General features: G+C 40.5%; 1 protein-coding gene across 2 annotated transcripts in view; it reads left to right on the plus strand.

The window, feature by feature from the left end:
• Nucleotides 1-1,202: 1,202 nt before the first annotated feature.
• Nucleotides 1,203-21,555, plus strand: part of LOC309551106 (putative cation-transporting ATPase 13A4) — a 159,501-nt gene continuing 139,148 nt past the window's right edge. Inside the window, exons 1-6 of one of the 2 annotated variants that reach the window (XM_082251552.1) lie at nucleotides 1,203-1,319; nucleotides 7,785-7,958; nucleotides 10,983-11,117; nucleotides 13,190-13,260; nucleotides 17,554-17,634; nucleotides 17,745-17,814. In XM_082251552.1, the coding sequence (XP_082107678.1) occupies nucleotides 1,254-1,319; nucleotides 7,785-7,958; nucleotides 10,983-11,117; nucleotides 13,190-13,260; nucleotides 17,554-17,634; nucleotides 17,745-17,814 (597 nt within the window). In that variant the 5' untranslated portion in view covers nucleotides 1,203-1,253. The remainder of the gene's footprint in view (nucleotides 1,320-7,784; nucleotides 7,959-10,982; nucleotides 11,118-13,189; nucleotides 13,261-17,553; nucleotides 17,635-17,744; nucleotides 17,815-21,555) is intronic. The other variant, XM_082251553.1, reaches the window with a different exon arrangement.

Consider the following 21,555-nt stretch of genomic DNA (forward strand, 5'->3'; position numbering starts at 1 on the left):
GAATGAGCATGTTATTGAAAGGAATTGTATATTTTTAATGTTGCCCTTTAATCTGAACTTAAAAACCTGCTCTCCACTGAACATTATTGCTACATATCCTCATGGCAGTACTCAGATACCCGTGCCCTTTTTTTTTTTACTTGCAAATTGTTTTTGGAAAAGGACAGTAAAAAATAACAAGATTAGGCTCCTATAGCCCTAGGCTCCATGCACACTAGCTTTTTTAAGCTCCTAAATGCTGTTATTAGCATTTTCTTTTCTGCTCTTAAAAGCTAAATAGTGTTATCCTAGGTGCCCATGCACACTACTTTAGGCTATTATCATTTTTTAATTCTCCGCGTCTATGAGCAGAAAAAAAATTGTTTTTGTAGAGTTACTTGGAGTGTTTCTCCAGCAGCGCTCCTAAATGCATTTTTTTTTTTTTTACTTTTCCCCCTTTTTTTATAGAAGCTGCAAAAACGCTAATAAAATGCTAATGCTGCTAAAATGCTACTACAAAAAGCTACTACCAGTGTTTTTTATCCCACGTTTTTGTAATTTTTTTTAGCTTAATTGGAAAGTGCATGAAGCCTTAGGTGGGGGTAAGATTCTATGTTTTGGGGTCACAGATATCAGGCTGAGTTTGGAGACTTGCACAGGAATTGAACCCAGCAGATTTTCTCATCACTAGTATTGATGCATCTATGTTTGTGGGATTGAAAGATTGTATAGAAAAATCTGTATCTTATGCTTTGCGTTTATAGATCTCAAATCCAATTAATAATTGAATTATCCCCTTTCTGAAAATACATTTAATTTGATCTATTTTTTGTATCGTTGTGTGTTTGCTGACTTTATATTTATAAGACATATTGAGACCTTAAAGTTATGGGATGCCCCCCTGAGTTATGTTGCACAACCCTGTGCATATTTTCTATTATTTCTATTACTTAATAGGTGTGATAGATGCCATGTGCCAGTGTGCCAGATGTGTGCATGAACTTGACTGCCAGCCAAAATGTACATGAACCATCTAAAACACTGTTCTTTGCCAGTGACTAGACCAACAAGTTTATATTTAAATGCAATACAGTATTTATAAATATAATATGAAATCCTATGGGACATCTAGGTGGAGGTAATTCAATTACAAGGGCGTGTACCAACTGATGAGTCAAAAAGGACAACTGAAGATTAGTTTGCACAGAACTACCAGGATGTCATCTGTGTTACCTGCTACTTCTATTGAACTTACCACTAAGAAGGAACCAAAAATGGATGGCAACAAAAAGAAGACAGACAGCTGTCCTTTGATCAATCCTGGGGAGGAGAATGAGATGGTATAAGTTACGTGATAATTATATTTGATGTTATTATGAAGTCAGTGTTTAGAGGAGGATTATATGTACTGTGGAAGATTCCAAATAGAAGCCACACTCTGCACAGTACTTAACCTTTTAAATCATTGTTGAATGCTTAAAGTGATTGCTATGGGTGGTGCTGTCATTGTTACGGATGGTGTTGTGATTGCTGGAGATGTTGCTGTGCCACAGCCAAATATGAAGTCACCAGCAGGCTAAAGGGATGTGCGTTGCCTTGAGGAAGCCCAAAGAGATGAAAATCTCTATGAGGCAGGGACCTTGCAAGCTCTCAAAACATTGGCTCCTTAGAACTTAAATCAGTCCTCAAAATAAATATGTGAAACGCCTTTATTTGGAGTGCTGGTGATTTTTTATCTCCATGTATGTTCTGTGATTTTCATAAAAATACAAGTCATCCTGTGTAGATTTAGCTATTTTTGCTTTCAAGGCAGCTGGGTCTAAGGACTGCAAGCCTACCCCTGCCCGTAGAATTGTGAAAGGTAAAAATGAGCTCATAATTTATTGCTCGTCACTGCTAGGCATCATTTGGTGTATCTTACTATAAAATTTGTTTCTGCGCAGTGCTTTTGGAGCCATCAAGTCCTAAGCATTTGGTAAAAATGGAAATTTGGAGAGTAAATATACTTTAGCGGGACAGCAGAGCAGCAAAGTCAAAACTTTTTTCTTAGCGTTGAATTAAGCAGGAATTGTTTAGAGACATTATAGTTTTGTTATTTTATATGTGTCACATTTATAGGAGTGCCCTTTATTTCCTGCCCTGTAGACAAAACAGAAAGTGAGAGGGAACGTGATTTCGTGCAATACAGCTGACCTGCCGCAGTAAATGTACGTTCGGCGGTTGGCAAGTGGTTAAGTAAAATAACAAACATGTTATACCTACCTGCACTGTGCAGTAGTTTTGAACACAGCAGCACTCATCCTCCTCTTCGCGAGCTCCTGTCAACACTCCTGGCCCCTCCCCCCGCTAAGTGCCCCCTTGCTAGGGGGGACACTCGTGCCTGCTCGCTCCCGAGTGTGGCTTGGCCCCGCCCCCACTCCCTCCTCACTGGCTGTGACTGTATCTGAGCCAATAAGGAGGGAGAGAGAAGAGGGAGCTGCTACTCGTATGCACATCGCTGGATGGAGATCAGGTTGAGGTAAAGCAGGGAAGGCATCTAGGTAAAAACATCCTTCTATATAGGATCACAGGTCTCTGTGGTCATTTCACAAGCCCATCTCCCATACAGTTGGAAAACACTCCCCTAGGCTCACACCTTTGATCACCCCTAGGTTAACCCCTTCCCTGCCAGTGTCATTATTACAGTGACAGTGCATATTTTTAGCACTGATTACTGTAGTAATGTCAGTGGTCCCCCCAAAAGTGTTGAAAATGTTAGTTAGGGGTCCAATCTGTCCGCTGCAATGTCTCAGTCCCACCAAAAAACGCAGATCGCTGCCATTACTAGTAAAAAAAAAAAAATAGACACGATAACTTTTGCGCAAACCAATTTTTTGCCGTAAAAGAAGCACTTTTTCTTCCCCAAAACTGGGGGGGAAAGTTGGTGCGTCTTATACGACAAATACACATTTTGCCTGCATTAAAACTGCCCCTAACTTTGTGTGGTGCTTGCTCGCAGTCCTCTTTTTATGCTGTGTGTGCTGCAGGCTGGATTTGTTGCATGTACTGTGGGCTGTGGAGACTTCTCTGACCCTCCCTGCACGGCCAGGCTGTGTGTGTTCGGGCTTCCCTCTCCCTCCTATAGAGCGCCTTGTCCCCCCCTCCTGACAGTCTATCCACGTGCTGCCCGGGCACCATGTTAACGCTGAGCTTACTGGCATCCATCAGTGCGGGCTGTGCCTCCTCATGTCTCCCCGGGCCACACGTCTGCCCCTCCTGCTCCATACGTTCCCGCTCCTATTTGATTTGATGCCCATGATTGATGGGCAGAAGATTTGATCTGCCAAAGCTCCGCCCCCCAAATCCCGGGGAGAAGACACCATCCTCCCTACCTCATACTGCTGCTCCTGCTCCGCCCCCACTTCGCCTACTACTCTATTGGATGCCCATGATTGATGGGCAGAAGAATGGCTCCACAAGCTCCGCCCCCGAATCACGGGGAGAAGACACACCGCCCTCCCTACGTCATACTGTTGCTTCTGGATAGATCACAGGCAGCGTGTGGTGTGTGTGAGAAAGTGTTTAGGCGGACCAACTACAGGGTAAATGAAATGTAAAATGTGCATACACACCCACACACACCTAGGGTCTAAGAGAGCCTACAGTATTTGGTTCAGAATCTTTTTTCTAGATTTTCCTCCTTTAAAATTGGGTGCGTCTTATATGCCGGTGCGTCTTATACGGCGAAAAATACGGTATATTGCAGAATGTGAAAGATATGTTTTTTTGTTTTTTTTTAAGAATTGTCGCTGTTTTTTCGTTTATAGCGCAAAAAATAAAAATCGCAGAGGTGATCAAATACCACCAAAAGAAAGCTCTATTCGTGGGAAAAAAGGACACCAATTCAACATTATTTTGGTACAGTGTCACACGACCGTGCAATTTTCCATTAAAGTAATGCAGTGCCGAATCGCAAAAAATGGCCTGGTCATTAACCACTTAAGCCCCGGAGGATTTGGCTGCTCAAAGATCAGGGCCTGCGTGACTTTAACGGACAATTGCGCGGTTGTGCGACGCTGTACCTAAATTAAATTGACATCCTTTTTTTTCCACAAATAGGGCTTTCTTTTGGTGGTATTTGATCACCGGTGCGATTTTTACTTTTTGCGCTACAAACAAAAAAAAGCGACAATTTTGAAAAAATAACAATATTTTCACATTTTTTTATATGAAATTCCTCCCCAAAAAAATTTAAAAATCTAAATTTTTTTAACGTTTTAGGCCAATTTGTTTTCTGCTACATCTTTTGGTGAAAAAAATCGCAATAAGCATATTTTGATTGGTTTGCGCAAAAGTTATTGCGTTTACTAACTACGGGAAAGATTTATGTCATTTTTATTGTTTTTTTTTTTTTAAACTAGTAATGGCGGCGATCTGCGTTTTTTTTTTCTGCGACATTGCGGCGGACAGATCGGACCCTTGACTGACATTTTTGACACTTTTGGGGGTACCAGTGACATTACTACAGTAATCAGTGCTATACATATGCACTGTTACTGTAAAAATGACACTGGCAGGGAAGGGGTTAACTTTATTAGAGATCAAGGGGTTAAGTGTGTCCCTAGGGGCGTGCATCTAACTGTAAAGGGGCGTGGCTTGTGATGAAACCACAGAGACATACGATCCTACATAGCAGGATCGTATGATCTCTGCAGTTACACCAGGGAGAATGACAGGTGGCTTTGTTTACATTAGCCACCTGCCTTTCTCCCTCTCCAGCGGGAGATTGCGAGTGACTGGCGGACATCGGAGCCGCCAGTCACTCGCGCGGGGATGGCAGTGAACAAGCGGGGGCGGGTGTGCGCCTCCGGCGGCGCTTGCTCGCCCCTATTGGCTCGCGGGTGAGTCACGTACCCATACATCACTTTGCCCAGGGGAGGCTGACCGCCGCAGTATATGTACTTGCGGCGGTCGGCAAGTGGTTAAGGGGGTAAATCCTTCCAGTCCAGAACTGGTTAAAAGAGTTGTAAAGTTAGAAGGTTTTTTATCTTAATGCATTCTATGCATGTGCAGCAGCCTCCCCAGCACCCTCTAATACTTACCTGAGCCCCATCTCTATCCAGCGATGTCCATGGGTCCCTCGGCCATCTGAGACTCTCCCTTCTGATTGGCACAGACAAAGCAGTGGCACCATTAGCTCCAGCTACTGACAATGGACTGCTGAATGGACACAGGGAGCTGTGACTCGACTCGAGTGCTACCATAGCAAGCTGCTTACTGTGGGGGCACTCACCAGGAGGGAGGAGCTAGGAGAGCAGAAGAGGGACCAGAGAAGAGGAGGATCAGGGCTACCCTGTGCAAAACCAGCTGCAAATAGGTGGTAAGTATAACAAGATTGTTATTTTTATTGAAAAAACGAGACTTTACAATCACTTTAAGCTTCCCCAGCAGGAACACAGACAGCAATTAATACCTGACAGAGGTGCTAAGCCTTTCATAACTTATAAATAAATCATGCTTGTGTACATATTTTGGGACAATAACTGTGTCAATTTGCAAGATGTTTGCATATATTATCTTTTGGAACACTCTAATGTAGTAGCTAGCAGTAAATACATGCCCTATTATTTCTGCTTGACTTCAGGCAGCAGTATTGCCAAACATGCTTAACCGGTTTGCTCAGAATAAGACTACACTGATTGTATGATTAGGGTAAATTTACAAAAAAACAAACTGCCATCATCTCATGATAATGTTGTTGTAGTGGAGGAAGGGAGAGTGCTGCAATCATGAGATAATCTTCCTATTAGAAATAAAGACACTACAGAGGCTAGATTAGATTTTGAAGAGGTTTACTGAATTGTTACTACTCTGGTAGTTTGGGAAGCTCTGACTTTTCTTTTGTTTTTGTTTTTTTATTGTAACTAAGACTTGAGATAGTGTATTTGCTAGCTGCAACCCAAACTGAGAGTTCAAATTACCATCAGTTTATATATATATATATATATATATATATATATATATATATACACACACACACACACACACACACACACACAGTATCTCACAAAAATGAGTACACCCCTCCCATTTTTGTAAATATTTTATTATATCTTTTCATGTGACAACACTGAAGAAATGACACTTTGCCACAGTGTAAAGTAGTGAGTGTACAGCTTGTATAACAGTGCAAATTTGCTGTTCCCTCAAAATACCTCAACACAAAGCCAATAATGTCTAAACCGCTGGCAACAGAAGTGAGTACACCCCTTAGTGAAAAGGCCAGAATTGGGCCCAAAGTGTCAATATTTTGTGTGGCCACTATTATTTTTCCAGCACTGCCTTAACCCTCTTGGGCATGGAGTTCACCAGAGCTTCACAGGTTGCCACTGGAGTCCTCTTCCACTCCTCCATGACGACATCACGGAGCTGGTGGATGTTAGGGACCTTGCACTCCTCCATCTTCCATTTGAGGATGCCCCACAGATGCTCAATAGGGTTTAGGTCTGGAGACATGCTTGGCCAGTCCATCACCTTTACCCTCAGCTTCTTTAGTAAGGCAGTGGTCATCTTGGAGGTGTGTTTTGGGTCATTATCATGTTGGAATACTGCCCTGCCACCCAGTCTCTGAAGGGGGGGGGGATCATGCTCTGCTTCAGTATGTCACAGTACATGTTGGCATTCATGGTTCCCTCAATGAACTGTAGCTCCCCAGTGCTGGCAGCACTCATGCAGCCCCAGACCATGACACTCCCATCACCATGCTTGACTGTAGGCAAGACACACTTGTCTTTGTACTCTTCACCTGGTTGCCACCACACACACTTGACACCATCTGAACTAAAGAAGTTTATCTTGGTCTCATCAGACCACAGGACATGGTTCCAGTAATCCATGTCCTTAGTCTGCTTGTCTTCAGCAAACTGTTTGTAGGCTTTTTTGTGCAACATCTTTAGAAGAGGCTTTCTTCTGGGATGACAGCCATGCAGTCCAATTTGATTCAGTGGGCCGTGTATGGTCTGAGCACTGACAGGCTGACCCCCCACTCCTGCAACCTCTGTAGCAATGCTGTCAGCACTCTTACGTCTATTTCCCCAAAGACAACCTCTTGATATGACGCTGAGCATATGCACTCAACTTCTTTGGTAAAACATGGCAAGGCCTGTTCTGAGTGGAACCTGTCCTATTAAACCGCTGTATGGTCTTGGCCACCGTGCTGCAGTTCAGTTTCAGGGTCTTGGCAATCTTCTTATAGCCTAGGCCATCTTTATGTAGAGCAACAATTCTTTTTTTTCAGATCCTCAGAGAGTTCTTTGCCCTGACGTGCCATGTTGAACTTCCAGTGACCAGTATGAGAGAGTGAGAGCAATAACACCCAAATTGAACACACCTGCTCCCCATTCACACCTGAGACCTTGTAACACTAACGAGTCACATGACATTGGGGAGGGAAAATGGCTAATTGGGCCAAATTTATACATTTTCACTTAGGGGTGTACTCACTTTTGTTGCCAGCGGTTTAGATATTAATAGCTGTGTGTTGAGTGATTTTGAGGGGACAGCAAATTTACACTGTTATACAAGCTGTACACTCACTACTTTACATTGTAGCAAAGTGTCATTTCTTCAGTGTTGTCACATGCAAAGATATATTAAAATATTAAAAAAAAATGTGAGGGGTGTACTCACTTTTGTGAGATACTGTATATACTGTATTTAAAGTATATCTAAACCCAAGAAGAAAAATGAATTTAATTATAGCTTACCAATCTCATATATATCTAGTAACCTGGTCAGTGATGGTTTTGGTGCATTTCATTTACCAGGAGCTCTTTGGATTCAGATCCGAGACATGGAGGCAGGTCTTCTGCATTTTTGGGTACATTTTCTCTCTCTGCATCCTTCTGCTTATATTTTACTGGAAACCAGAATGGGATGTCTACTGTCATTGTATCCCATGTGACCTGGAACAAGCTGATGTTATATTACTTAGAACTACGGTGAGTGTTTTGCAGTAACATGTAGTAACAAAGCTCCATCAAAATTCCTTCTCTGGAAATAGGGCAAAATCAATGATTCTCCAGCTATATTTTGTGCAGTTTGAATATGTGAATGTGGAAAATACTGCATTAGGCCTCTTGCATACTGCAGCTTGAAAAAGCTCAGTACAGTTTTTTTTTTTTTATACTGAGCTAAAAAACAGCCAAATAATTGTAATGTGCCTATGCACACAGGCATATAAACATGCGCCGTGTATTCGTCAGTTAAAAAAAAAAACCAAAAAATAAAAAAAAAATCTACTTTTTTGGACAGTAATTTACGCCTCATGAGCGCAAATGCCCACTTACATATTGTGCAGAACAAGAACACGAGAATAAGTATTCTCGCATTTGTGCGCAAAATTGTGGGAACGCATAAGCGTGTAAATGCGCGTAAATACCTGCAAATACATACAACAAAAAAAAACATCTGAAAAAGTAAATGCTCAAGGAGTGTAATTTGCAAGAGGTCTTATGGCTACAGGATAATAAGCGTGCTCCTCAGTGAAGTATAGTGGCCATAATGTGGTATTTTCCACATTCACAATTTCAAATTACAGATAACATAGCCAAAAAATAATACATTTTAACTAGTGAACTAGTTCACATGCATTTTTAATATGTGGAAAGATATATATATATATATATATATATATATATATATATATATATTATATGAATATATATATTTATTCATTTATTTTTTTATGAATACACCTCAATGTGTTTTCTTTTAGTTTTACGCTTTTATAAGGGCTCTTTAATATCTGTGTTTTGCAGTCGGTTTTCAGACACAAAAATGTCTAAATAGCAAGGTCTTGTATCTCCATAATCAGTAACAAAAAAGCACTTATTATTTAAAAAAATGTATATAGAGTCATTACTTGGGTTTAGTATTTGCAGAGTAAGTAATACTGGTGGTAAGCACATAAACCGCAGGTTTCATCTATTGCTTTTACATTGATCTGAAGCTGGGTGAATATTAGTTGCCATTATATTGCACACAGTGCCATCTACTGACTATCAGTAAGTACCTATTGGGAGCCAGTAGAACAGGCTCCTGATGACACAGTCATTGTGGTTACCAAACTTGTACCTCTTTCTTCTCAGAACATTTGTGAGAAGTATAAGATACAGTTTATCTTTGTGTCTGTTAAAAATAATAATAACAACAAAAAAATAAAGATGAAATAGCTAGATTATGGTAGCAAAGTGGCTAAGTAGTTAGCCTAGCAGCACTAGGGCCGTTGGTTTGAATCCCAAGCCTTGGCACTACCTGCACAGAGTTTGCATGTTCCTCTGGGTACTCTGGCTTCCTCCCACACTCCAAAGACATGCTGGTAGGCAGGTTCCTGTCTAAGTTGCCCCTAGTATGTGTACATGTGAGTTAGGGACCTTAGATTGTAAGCTCCTTGAGGACAAGGACTGATGTAAATGTACAATTCACTGTGTATGTAAAGTGCTGTGTAAATTGTCAACACTATACAAGTACCTATAAAAATAATTAGGACTTGATCTACATTAGTATTATGTTCAATGTCATCACTGATGTCGGTGTGTTTTAGGAAGCATGGAAAAAAAGCAAAAGGCATAACCATATTTCTGGGGCCCACTATGGATACAAACAACACATAATGCACACATATATTGGTATCCCCTTGCAAGACAGAAGTAGGAAAACTTATTTTGGGCTGTTTTTGGTGGTGGGTCATGGTAATGTTGAGAAATATACAGCTAACAGTTAAAAAGGTATAATTCATCTGGATACACTTTGGGGCAAAAAATTTGCTTTGCCAAAATCTCAACAAGCTTAAGAAATAATTCCTGTAATATTTCTAATATATGTAATATGTTCCTATGTGCTCGGCAGGCAAAACAAACTTCCAGCTGCAAAGTGATGTGAAACATTTAGCAATAGTATTAATACTACTGCTTAATGTGACAGCTTCCTTATGGCTGTTAGGGAACTGGCACCTGGCACCTGGCACCTGTCAGCATCCTAACAACCAGTGACTCATTTCCACCAGGAAATTTTAGCTGTGGGCTGGGGATTCCTGACTGAAAGGTGAGTGTAAACAAACAGTGTGGATAGTGTAAAAAACAAAAACAAACAAACAAAATGAAAATTAAAAAATTAAAAAATTAAAAAAAAAAACAACATGAGGTCCTCTCCAAAATTCATACCAGGCCCTTTAGGTTTGGTATGGATTTCAAGAGGGACTCCATGAAAACAAACCAAAAAAAATGGGGTCCCCCAAATTCCATACCAGACCCTTTGAGTCTTCAATAGAATATAAGGGGAACCTCAAGCAAAAAACAGGAAAAAAAAAAAAGTGTGAGCCCCTCTTCTAAATCCATACCAGACCCATATTCGAGCATGCAGCTTGGATGGCCAGTAAAGGGAAGGGAGTTGCAATTATATGTACAGTTTACTATCACATGCCAGAGTTGCAAAACTGCGTTTAGTAGTATAACTAAAGGCAAAACTTTTCTTTTTCATTGTGGAGAGTGGAGAGTGGAGAGGGATTAGAACAATGGTCACTTTTTTATTGTGGTCTGTGTCCCCCTTAAGGAGATTCACCCTCTCTATTTGTCCTGTTTACCGTTTTTTATTGAAAGTGAAACTCAAAGAAAATCACAAATTTTGGGCTGTCCCCAGAAAAGTAATAGAGGGAAAATCTTCCAATGGGGATTCTAGTTCGGGTGACCTGGGATTCTCCAAGGAATTCCTGTAATTCACAGGGATATTCTTTCACTTCCTGTTTGGCTAAGGGACAGGAAGTTAAGGGAAATCTTCATAATGGGACACAGATGGTGAAAAAAATCAGACAGGGTTTATAGCTCTCCCTTACTCTATCGAAAATAAATAAAAAGTTTTGCCTATAGTTCTACTTTAAGATTTAGCTTACCTTCCTCAGTAAGGGTGTATTTACAATACAAGCCAAATTAATGTTATTACAAATATTTTTTTTTTCTCTTTTAAAGGATAGTTTTAAAAATTATTCAAAGAAAAGGATATTTTGGGTCCACCCTTTCAAAACAGGAGACAAAAGTACATTTAAGACATTTACAGATAGAAGATCTGTTATCGGTAAAGCTCTAATAGAGCCGGAGAATAAGGTTAGTTCTTTTTTTTTTAGTATCGTATTTACAGTAGACAAAATTAAACATATAGCATTCTAAGATTACATGAACTTCATGCAAGTATACAACTATTTAAGGAAAAATGCTTCTACAAATCTGAACATCCAAGGTGTTTGTAAAATTATGAATATTTGCTAGAGCACACTGTTAAAGCTGAAACCCTGGTAAAAAATGTATTGGGGCTTTAGCTACCAATAAACCAGTAAGGAACCTCTAAAGATGTGTGTCCCACTGGTGGTTCTGCATCTTTCTTTGAAGAGGTTACTTACATAAAATCTCTGATGGTGATGTCACCCTTGGGGTTCCAGTGTTGAAACTGATAGTTGGGGCTGGAGCACAGAAATTTCAGCTGGTCACTTGCTTTATAGCTCATCCATTCAGAAAACATATTCCTTTTAAAGTATACAGGGTGTTCTGTAATTGGATAAGGGGAGTCTTGGCATTAATCCCCCCTTGCCCAATCATCCAGCACCTTTTATTCTTTGAAGGAAATACAAGATGTTTTCTAAATGGAGAAGCTGCATAGAAGGCAACCCATTGTAATCACGTTTGCCGGCTGTGAACTTACACTTCTTCCCAGAATTTGGAGAACCTAGAGGCATAACATTATAACATTTAATCTAAAGACTTTTTTGCCCTGGTGGGGTGTTGCTTACAGCTGGTGCTTGTACAGTTCCCATCCTTCCATTGGTTTGGGTACCTATTGGGATGCACATATTTATATCAGCAATGTAAAAAGCTTATACAGACTTGCTTAAGTGTGAAGTGTTGTGGATCCCCACATCATGTGCCTGAATTGTGGATGTCATTTTTTTTTGGTGCACTAAATTTTCCAGTTCAACGAGAGATTGATTATACAATAAATGTTATGACTTTCTTGCTAGGTGAAATTAAGAAACACCATGTGTCACCCAGCCCTTCACAGTTCCATAGGAATACCAAGTTAGGATACAATTATGATTAAAGAAAAACCTATCGTATTCTGATAAATACTGGTTGACAGGTGCCCATGAATAAGACCATCTATTATTTATAATAAATTCTGTTTTTGTTTACATATATTCTGCCTGTTCCCTATTTCATTTTCTCTTGCCTTGTATATGCAGCATCCCCTTACACCTGGTAAGTGGATGAGAACCCCAAGATGGCTAAGTGGGCTAGCATTTCAAACCATTAGGGTACATTCTTTTACTCTTTGTTGGGTGGAAGAGATTGGACATCACTTTGAAACCTTATTACTTTAAAACTCCCCTGTAACATGCTTAAGCAAAACAATACCCCAAGCTTAGGGAAAACTCAATGGAAGCAGAAATAACTATTCAAGGTCAGGCTACCTACAACTTAACCTAGATGTGACACCAAATATAGATTAGGGACATCACCAGTTTATGGCATGGTCCCTACATATATGTTACTTTAGCTTTGGTAGCATATCTTTAAACCATATTAGCAAGTCAGTAATAGTGTAAGTAAGTTGTGAATAAACCTACATTTTCTAATATTTCCTTAACCGTTTGGGGTACCCTCCACTTATATTTTGAGTTGTGGACTAACATCAAGGTTTTGATTATGTATTTTCTGTCAAGTTGCCTAATGTTCTTATTACCCTCCTACTGAACTTTTCTCTAATACAATGCCACTCATAAGGAAGCCACTCATAAGGAAGCCAACTGGTCCAGAGGACAAATCTTAGAGAGAATATATAGCTAGGAACATTAAGATGGCATATATCAGGCACTTTGCACCTCCTCCAGGAGCTAGATTCTTTGTGAATCCCCAGTTATGGTAGCTGCTTTACTAGAGAACTGTTTCATACCATAGACTTGCTTTTTGCAGCCGAGGCTCACACATGTGAAAGTCATTGTATTGAGAAATCTCTTGGATGCTAAGAATAATAACAGGTATGAATCTATTTGCCCTAAAACAATAGAACATTAAAACTTAGGACTGCAATATAGTAGGCTATTTTACAGTTTTAGTAATTCTGCTTATTCAGAAAAACAACATTGCTCATGTTTTTTATTATATTTTGCTCTTTTAAAACATAGGTGCGTTGCATAACAGTGCAGAAAATCAGATATGTGTGGAACACTTTGGAAAGACATTTTCAGAAAATTGGGTGAGTTGAAACAGTTTTATTGGGAAAATCTATATTAAAAGAAACTCTGTTAAGAGACCAAAAATGGCTGCAAGTATAAAGTACAGATGCCTATATGTATCTTACTTTATATAACTGCAGCAGGCTCCAAAACCTTGTCATTATGGTCACATAACAGACTATTTAATCAGTTAGTGCCAAAATTTGCCCGTGCACATTCCTAGTGATCAATGATATTGCATATTGTAGTTACAGACCAATAGGAATAAGGCATTGGTGGAAATACCAGCAAAGCACTACTTTGTTTAAAAGTTCCAAGGCTTTGTCTGTGTGAATGGCATGGCATTTGGCCATTTGGCTAACAATGTTTTTGAGGCTGCTGCAAGTACCTATAGATGCCCCAAATTGATATCTACAACAGTTTTTGTTTTTGGTTCTTTTGACATATTCTATTTAAAATATTGAAAACGGTATATATATATATATATATATATATATATATATATATATATATATATATCTATATATATATATAGATATATATATATATATATATACACATACATACAGTATCTCACAAAAGTGAGTACACCCCTCACATTTTTGTAAATATTTTATTATATCTTTTCATGAGACAACACTGAAGAAATGACACTTTGCTATAATGTAAAGAAGTGAGTGCACAGCTTGCATAAAAGTGTAAATTTTCTGTCCCCTCAAAATAACTCAACACACAGTCATTAATATCTAAACCGCTGGCAACAAAAGTGAGTAAACCCTAAGTAAAAATGCCCATATTGTGCCCAATTAGCCATTTTCCCTTCTCATTGTCATGTGACTTGTTAGCGTTACAAGGTCTCAGGTGTGAACAGAGAGCAGGTGTGTTAAATTTGGTGTTATCGCTCTCACTTTCTCATACTGGTCACTGGAAGTTCAATGGCACCTCATAGCAAAAAACTCTGAGGATCTGAAAAAAAAAAATTGTTGCTCTACATAAAGAAGGCCTAGGCTATAAGAAGACTGCCAAGACCCTGAAACTGAGCAGCAGCACGGTGGCCAAGACCATACAGCGGTTAAACAGGACAGGTTCCACCCAGAACAGGCCTCGATCAAAGAAGTTGAGTGCACGTGCTCAGTGTCATACCCGGAGGCTGTCTTTGGAAAAAAGATGTATGAGTGCTGCCAGCATTGCTTCAGAGGTTGAAGGGGTGGGGTCAGCCTGTCAGTTCTCAAACCATACGCTGCACACTGCATCAAATTGGTCTGCATGGCTGTCCTCCCAGAAGGAAGCCTCTTCTAAAGATGATGCACAAGAAAGCCCACAAACAGTTTGCTGAAGACAAGCAGACTAAAAACATGGATTACTGAAACCATGTCCTGTGGTCTGATGAGACCAAGGTAATTTTCTTTAGTTTAGATGGTGTCAAGCGTGTGTCGCAGCAACCATATGAGGAGTAAAAAGACAAGTGTGTCTTGCCTACAGTCAAGCATGGTGGTGGGAGTGTCATGGTATGGGGCTGCATAAGTGCTGTGAAGCCCCGGTGAACTCCATGCCCAAGAGGGTTAAGGCAGTGCCAGAAAATAATGGTGGCCACACAAAATATTGACACTTAGGGCCTAATTTGGACATTTTAACTTAGGGGTGTACTCACTTTTGTTGCCAGCGGTTTAGATATTAATGGCTGTGTGCTGAGTTATTTTGAGGGTATAGAAAATTGACACTGTTATACAAACTATACAATCACTACTACATTGTAGCAAAATGTAATTTCTTCAGTGTTGTCACATGAAAAGATATAATAAAATATTTACAAAAATGTGAGGGGTGTACTCACTTTTGTGAGATACTGTATATACACAATATCTCACAAAAATAATTGTTGCTCTACATAAAGATGGCCTAGGCTATAAGAAGATTGTCAAGACCCTGAAACTGAGCTGCAGCACGGTGGCCAAGACCATACAGTGGTTTAACACGACAAGGTTCCACTCATAACAGGCCTCACTATGGTCAACCAAAGAAGTTGAGTGCACGTGCTCAGCGTCATATCCAGATGTTGTCTTAGGGTAATAGACGTATGAGTGCTGCCAGCATTGCTGCAGATGTTGAAGGGGTGGGGGTGATCAGCCTGTCAGTGCTCAGACCATACACCACACACTGAATCGAATTGGTCTGCATGGCTGTTGTCCCAGAAGGAAGCCTCTTCTAAAGATGATGCACAAAAATGTCTTCAAACTGTTTGCTGAAGACAATCAGACTAAGGACATGGATTACTGGAACCATGTCCTGTGGTCTGATGAGACCAAGACAAGCTTTTTTGGTTCAGATGGTCTCAAGCGTGTGTGGCAACAACCAGGTGAGGAGTACAAAGACAAGTGTGTCTTGCCCACAGCCAAGCATAGTGGTGGGAGCGTCATGGTCTAGGGCTGCATGAGTGCTGACGGCATTGGGGAGCTACAGTTCATTGAGGGAACCATGAATGCCAACATGTACTGTGAGATACTGAAGCAGAGCATAATCCCCTCCCTTCGGAGACTGGGCCGCAGGGCAGTATTCTACCATGATACCGACCCCAAACACACCTCCAAGATGACCACTGCCTTGCTAAAGAAGCTGAGGGTAAAGGTGATGGACTGGCCAAGCATTTCTCCAGACCTAAACCCTATTGAGCATCCTCAAATGGAAGGTGGAGGAGTGTAAGGCCTCTAACATCCACCAGCTCCGTGATGTCGTCATGGAGGAGTGGAAGAGGACTCCAGTGGCAACCTGTGAAGCTCTGGTGAACTCAATGCCCAAGAGGATTGGAAAATAATGGTGGCCACAAAAAATATTGACACTTTGGGCCCAGTTTAGAAATTTTTACTTAGGGATGCAAAAAGTTTTCATGGATGGTGCCAATCAACATACTTCTAAGGCACCAACATCCCTGTATGTATGGAAAGAGAGCAAAGAGGGATTGTTATACCCTTGGTAGTGCCTTTTACCACTCTTGTGTCTTCAATCTTCAACTGGATGCATATTTACAGCCTCTATAACAAATCCAATTGAGTGCCCTATGTCCTGTGCATTTTTCCCTTCCCCCCTTTTTCTAGGTGTGGGTTTTTATTTTCTTTTTGGAAAAACCTCTAAGGGCAATCGTGTCCTTGATCCCTGATCTGTGGGGGTTTTTTTGATGTTTTGCTGCTGAAGCCGGCCCTTTATATATTATGAAGTGTAAGTAGATCTTGAACATTTGGTAGTATTTGTATAATACACCACTTTATTATTTGTGTTTTGACATAACGTTATTACCACTAGGTTTGACTTGCTGCTCCAGCTCCATTTATCTCCCTCTGCGGGAGACCCAATGCAGTGAGGCTGTTCTACTCATTGGGTGCCATTGGTTCCCTGGTGTGGGCTCATACATCCCTACTTCACAGTATATGCTCCATGCCACATCGGCAAAACCAGACAATTCAAAAGCGTAACGGACAATCCAAGTGTAACAATCTCATATAGCATATAGAACATCTCTATGTAAAGTTTTTTTAAATTTTTGTCATTAAATAAACTTTTATATATTTAATATATGAAGTCTCTATTGGCTATTTAGTTGCTTTACTTGGGCACCTTAAAAGTCCCACAATCCCTCTTTGCTCTCTTTACATTTTCACTTAGAGGTGTACTCACTATTGGCTGTGTGTTGAGTTGTTTTGAGGAGGCAGCAAATTTACACTGTTATACAAGCTGTACACTCACTACTTTACATTGTAGCAAAGTGTCATTTCTTCAGTGTTGTCACATGAAACATGACAAAATGTGGAAAATTTTAAGGGGTGTGAATACTACTTTTTCAAGGCACTATATATATATATATATATATATATATATGTGTGTACAGTATATATATATCAGTTTGTAGCCTCTATAACTTTTACACAGACTAAATAATATACACGTTTTTAGGTTATTTTTACCAAAGAAATGTAGCAGAATACATTTTTGATCTGAATGTATTTTTATTACATTATTTGTTTGCAACATTTTATAACAGAAACTAGGAAAAAAAAATTTTTTTTCAACATTTTTGGTATTGTTTTCATTTATTTAACAAAAAATAAAAATCCCAGTGGTGATTAAATACCACCAAAAGAAACCACTGTCTATCTCTGATAAAAAATGTCATTTGGGTACAGTGTTGCATCCCTGAATAATTGTCATTTAATCGTGTGACAGCACTGAAAACTGGCCTAGGCAGGAAGAGTGTGAAAGTGTCTAGTCTTGATGTAAAATATACAATTCATGGTATAATTCCTGATATGTTTATATTGCAGCATTTTAGAAGATGAATATTCTTGCTCAGATATACACACAACCTTTGGCTCTGGTTTCACGCAAGAGGAGCAAGAGATCCGGTATGCGTTTAAACACAATATACTCTTATTTATAATATACCCAGTTCAGCAGCAGAATTTTAGTTAATTTTTTGTGCATTCTGTTATTAATATCACTTATTTATTAACAGAAAGCAAGTATGTGGCTTAAATGCAATTGATGTAGAGGTTACCCCAATCTGGAAGCTTCTTTTCAAAGAGGTGAGAGACTATTTAACAGGAGAACTACAAAAGAACAAAGCCATATTTACAAATAGAGTAGTATCAATCATGTCCGAATGAAGGTCTGTAGTAGTAGTATAATGGTAGGCCAATAAACAGTGTCAATGCACCAGATTTAAGAAGTGTTTAGTCAATTCCCTCCCACCTTTTTCACTTGGCTAGCAATCAGTGTTTGTCAATAGAAATTATCATTATTGTCACTTTCTGCTCCAGTTTGAATAAGAAGGTCTATTCATCCTGTCATAACACTGAGAAGATAAGGTACAGCTCTCAAAAAATTATTAGTGCTTAGCTTCAAAGCAGGGTCAAATGTGACAGAGCCACCAACTTATTCCACTAGGTGGCTTACTTCCGATCAGGGCTGACTAAGGTCTGGGCACACTGGCCACTCACAGGCTACGTAGAACTCTTTAGAACTTTTTGCAGCTGGTGTGCACATATGGCGGGTTACAAACCCTTCACTCACCATACTCCTGGTCACTATGCCAACAGCCTTCCATCGCTGGGAACACTCCTTATGCAAGGCCTTGAAGCTTTCTCGTGGTTACAGGATAGGACACTGCTGGACAATTTGCTGGACATCTGAACTCCATGTGACAAGGAGAGGGTTAGCTGCGCATCAAGAAGAGGGCAACCTCATTTTCTAACCACCACCTGCCTCAAGCCGACCAAGTTTGCACTAGAATTGTCCTGTATCCTACCATGTGTTCCTCCAGGAGGTGTGTAATCACCCTAGAAGGAGCCACTGTAGATGACAGGTTCTTTCCTCAACAGTGCAGAGGCAGCCAGGCATGCAGCAACAACAATCCATTCACTTCAGCTCATTAATCAATCTAGGGGTTTTCTTTTTGAAGTTTATTTGCTAGGAGAAACTTGGATGGGGTGTAGGATGATATGGGATACTCCAGAATTTAACAATTGCAGGGAAACACTTCACTTTGCTAAGCCTCCCTGAACAGTCTCCATGCAGGAGCAAGTACAGATGGAAGAACTGAGTCCCTTTTTAAAAGCTATCCCAGACAGAACTGCCATTGTCCCTTCTGTGCAAAGGAAACAACACACAATCACTGGGACCCTGAGCTCAAATCAGTACTCACAATATCACAGGATCACCGGGTGCCTCCTTCCAGTATCCACCGGACATTCTTCAGTGAGGAAGAGGTTACTGCTCACAATGCCACAGGAAAGCCAGCCCTCTTCCAACTTCCACCAGCCACTCTTTAGTGAGCTCTTCAGACCAAGTCCTTAGGTGAGATCCCCTTCATTAGTTTCAGAGAAGGACTTTACAAGTAGCCCCCCCCCCCCCAGCTATACCACAGCTGGGACCTTGGTGAACATGTAGGGAATGCCAGCATTGTGCCCAGAGTGGCAGACCCGCTCAGGCTTTGAACTCCTCCATTAGGACAAGAAAAGGGCTGCTCCAGGCCTCAGACTTTTGTTGTGCTCTTTAGCCACCTACTAGGCACACCTCCTCAGGGATGCCTAACATCCTAGCAACCTAACTAGGGAGGTGCTACAGGTACATCAATATATATATATATAGTATAAAAAGTGGTTGTTTTGGAGTAAGTGTGTAAGTACTATGAAAATACCCCTGTGTCTTTGGGTGGGTTGCCAACTAACTCCAAGAATGCATATAGAGAAGGTTATTCTGCATAGAACGCAGAATAAGAGTAGGTTACTATTGTCGGCAGGGTAAGAATCGGGGAACAATTGTTAATGTATTCATAGATATTTATTGAAAAAGTGTCACGTGAAAATTCACTACCGTGCAGTATACATGCAAGAAGTAACCAGTGGTTTTTAACAATTGGTTAAAAACCACTGGTTACTTCTTACATGTATACTGCATGGTAGTTAATTTTCACGTGACACTTTTTCAATAAATATCTATGAATACATTAACAATTGTTCCCCGATTCTTACCCTGCCGACAATAGTAACCTACATCAATATAGCACTATGATCTAACAGTGTGCTGCCCCCCACATCTCCAGCGGTGACAGGCATCCACTTCAATAACATCGAAGACATCAGAGTCACAGTACACCTCTATTTTATTGTATTGGAAACAATAATGTCCTCTCTCTCACTCCCGCTGCAGCTGCTGGATCTCACACTCCTATCCCTGGATCTCCACCACTCTCCGGCCCCTATTTAACCCACAGAGAGTAAAAGGAGCTCATTGGTACTGGGGAGTAAGTGAATCAACTACCAGGGAGCACAGTTACCAGCAGCAGCAGGAGAGAGGATATTATTCATCTGCAGGGAGCCCAGCCAGCCATCTACACACACCGGGACTGACAATTTTTAAAACATCAATGTGGCCACTGGGGATGGACATAAAAATATGTTTCTGGAAGTTCTTTGGTGTATTCTTTTCTAGCCTGAACTGCTGGATTGAGCGATTAGCACAGAGTCAAATAGACAAAGCAAGTGTTTCCTGCACTTTGGTTGCAAGACTCCCTAAACCACTGTGTAGGGCAAGACGGATACCCTTCTTAATTGAATCTCCTTATCCTGCCCAACACTGGATAAGGGATTTAGGCAAGAGAGCAAGAGAAGGGAGCAAACATCTTTTGGTATAAATACACTGGGTCATGCAGCGTGGTGGAGGGAACCTTAAAGGATCACCACCACAGTTTACCAAAACAAACTGAACGGGATCAGGACCAAGCTAACATTGCTTGAGAACAGTTTCTAAGTGTAATCAAACGCGTTTTTGATTCCTCACTAAGGTTAGAATACTTGGAGCATGTAGGTGTTGCATCGGGTGGAGGCACACCTCCACCCGAAGCAACATAGTTGATATCATAGAAGAAAGTGAACTAGGCACGCTAAATCACCTCTGGATATGAACTATTGTGCACTTTTATTACATGTGCACTTTACCATGAACTTATTAATAATATGCACTTTTTTGTGATTATATTTTGACTATTTGCTATTTATAATTTTTACTGATTATTTTGAGGTTATATATATGTTATTGATTCACTACTCAGTTTGTGCAATACCAATTTCATATAAACATCTGCAGCAACTTGACCCCTTCAAATTTTGATTTGATTCAAAATAAGTGCATTCATTTCAGCACACAAACAATTTTTATGCACAGTGGTGGCGCAAAGGTATAATTTTATTATCATTTTCAGTGCACTTTTGATTTAAGGTTTCAGCTGAGGGGCCTAAAGAAGGCTTCAACTCTTCTGGGAAGGCTGATCACAAGGTTTAGGAGTGCATCTATGGGAATGTTTGACCATTCTTCCAGAAGTGCATTTGTGAGGTCAGGCATTGATGTGGATGAAAAGGTCTGGCTCACAATCTCCGCTCTAATTCATCCCAAAGGTGTTCTATCGGGTTGAGGTCAAGACTCTGTGCAGGCCAGTCAAGTTCCTCCACCCCAAACTCGCTCATCCATATCTTTATGGACCTTACTTTGTGCACTGGTCTAAATCATTTGGTGGAGGGGGAATTAGGGTGTGGGGTTGTTGTTCAGGGGTTGGGCTTGGCCCCCTAGTTCCAGTGAAGGGAACTCTTAAGGCTAACGGTTTGGAGATGGCCCCTTTCTGTTCCAACATGACTGTGTACCAGTGCACAAAACAAGGCATATAAAGCCATGGATGAGCGAGTTTGGTGTGGAGGAACTTGACTGGCCTGCACAAAGTCTTGACCTCAACCCAACAGAACACCTTTGGGATAAATTAGAGTGGAGACTGC

This window comes from Pelophylax lessonae (genome assembly GCF_965119305.1).
Source record: "Pelophylax lessonae genome assembly, chromosome: 3".
NCBI classification, from domain to species: Eukaryota; Metazoa; Chordata; class Amphibia; order Anura; family Ranidae; genus Pelophylax; species Pelophylax lessonae.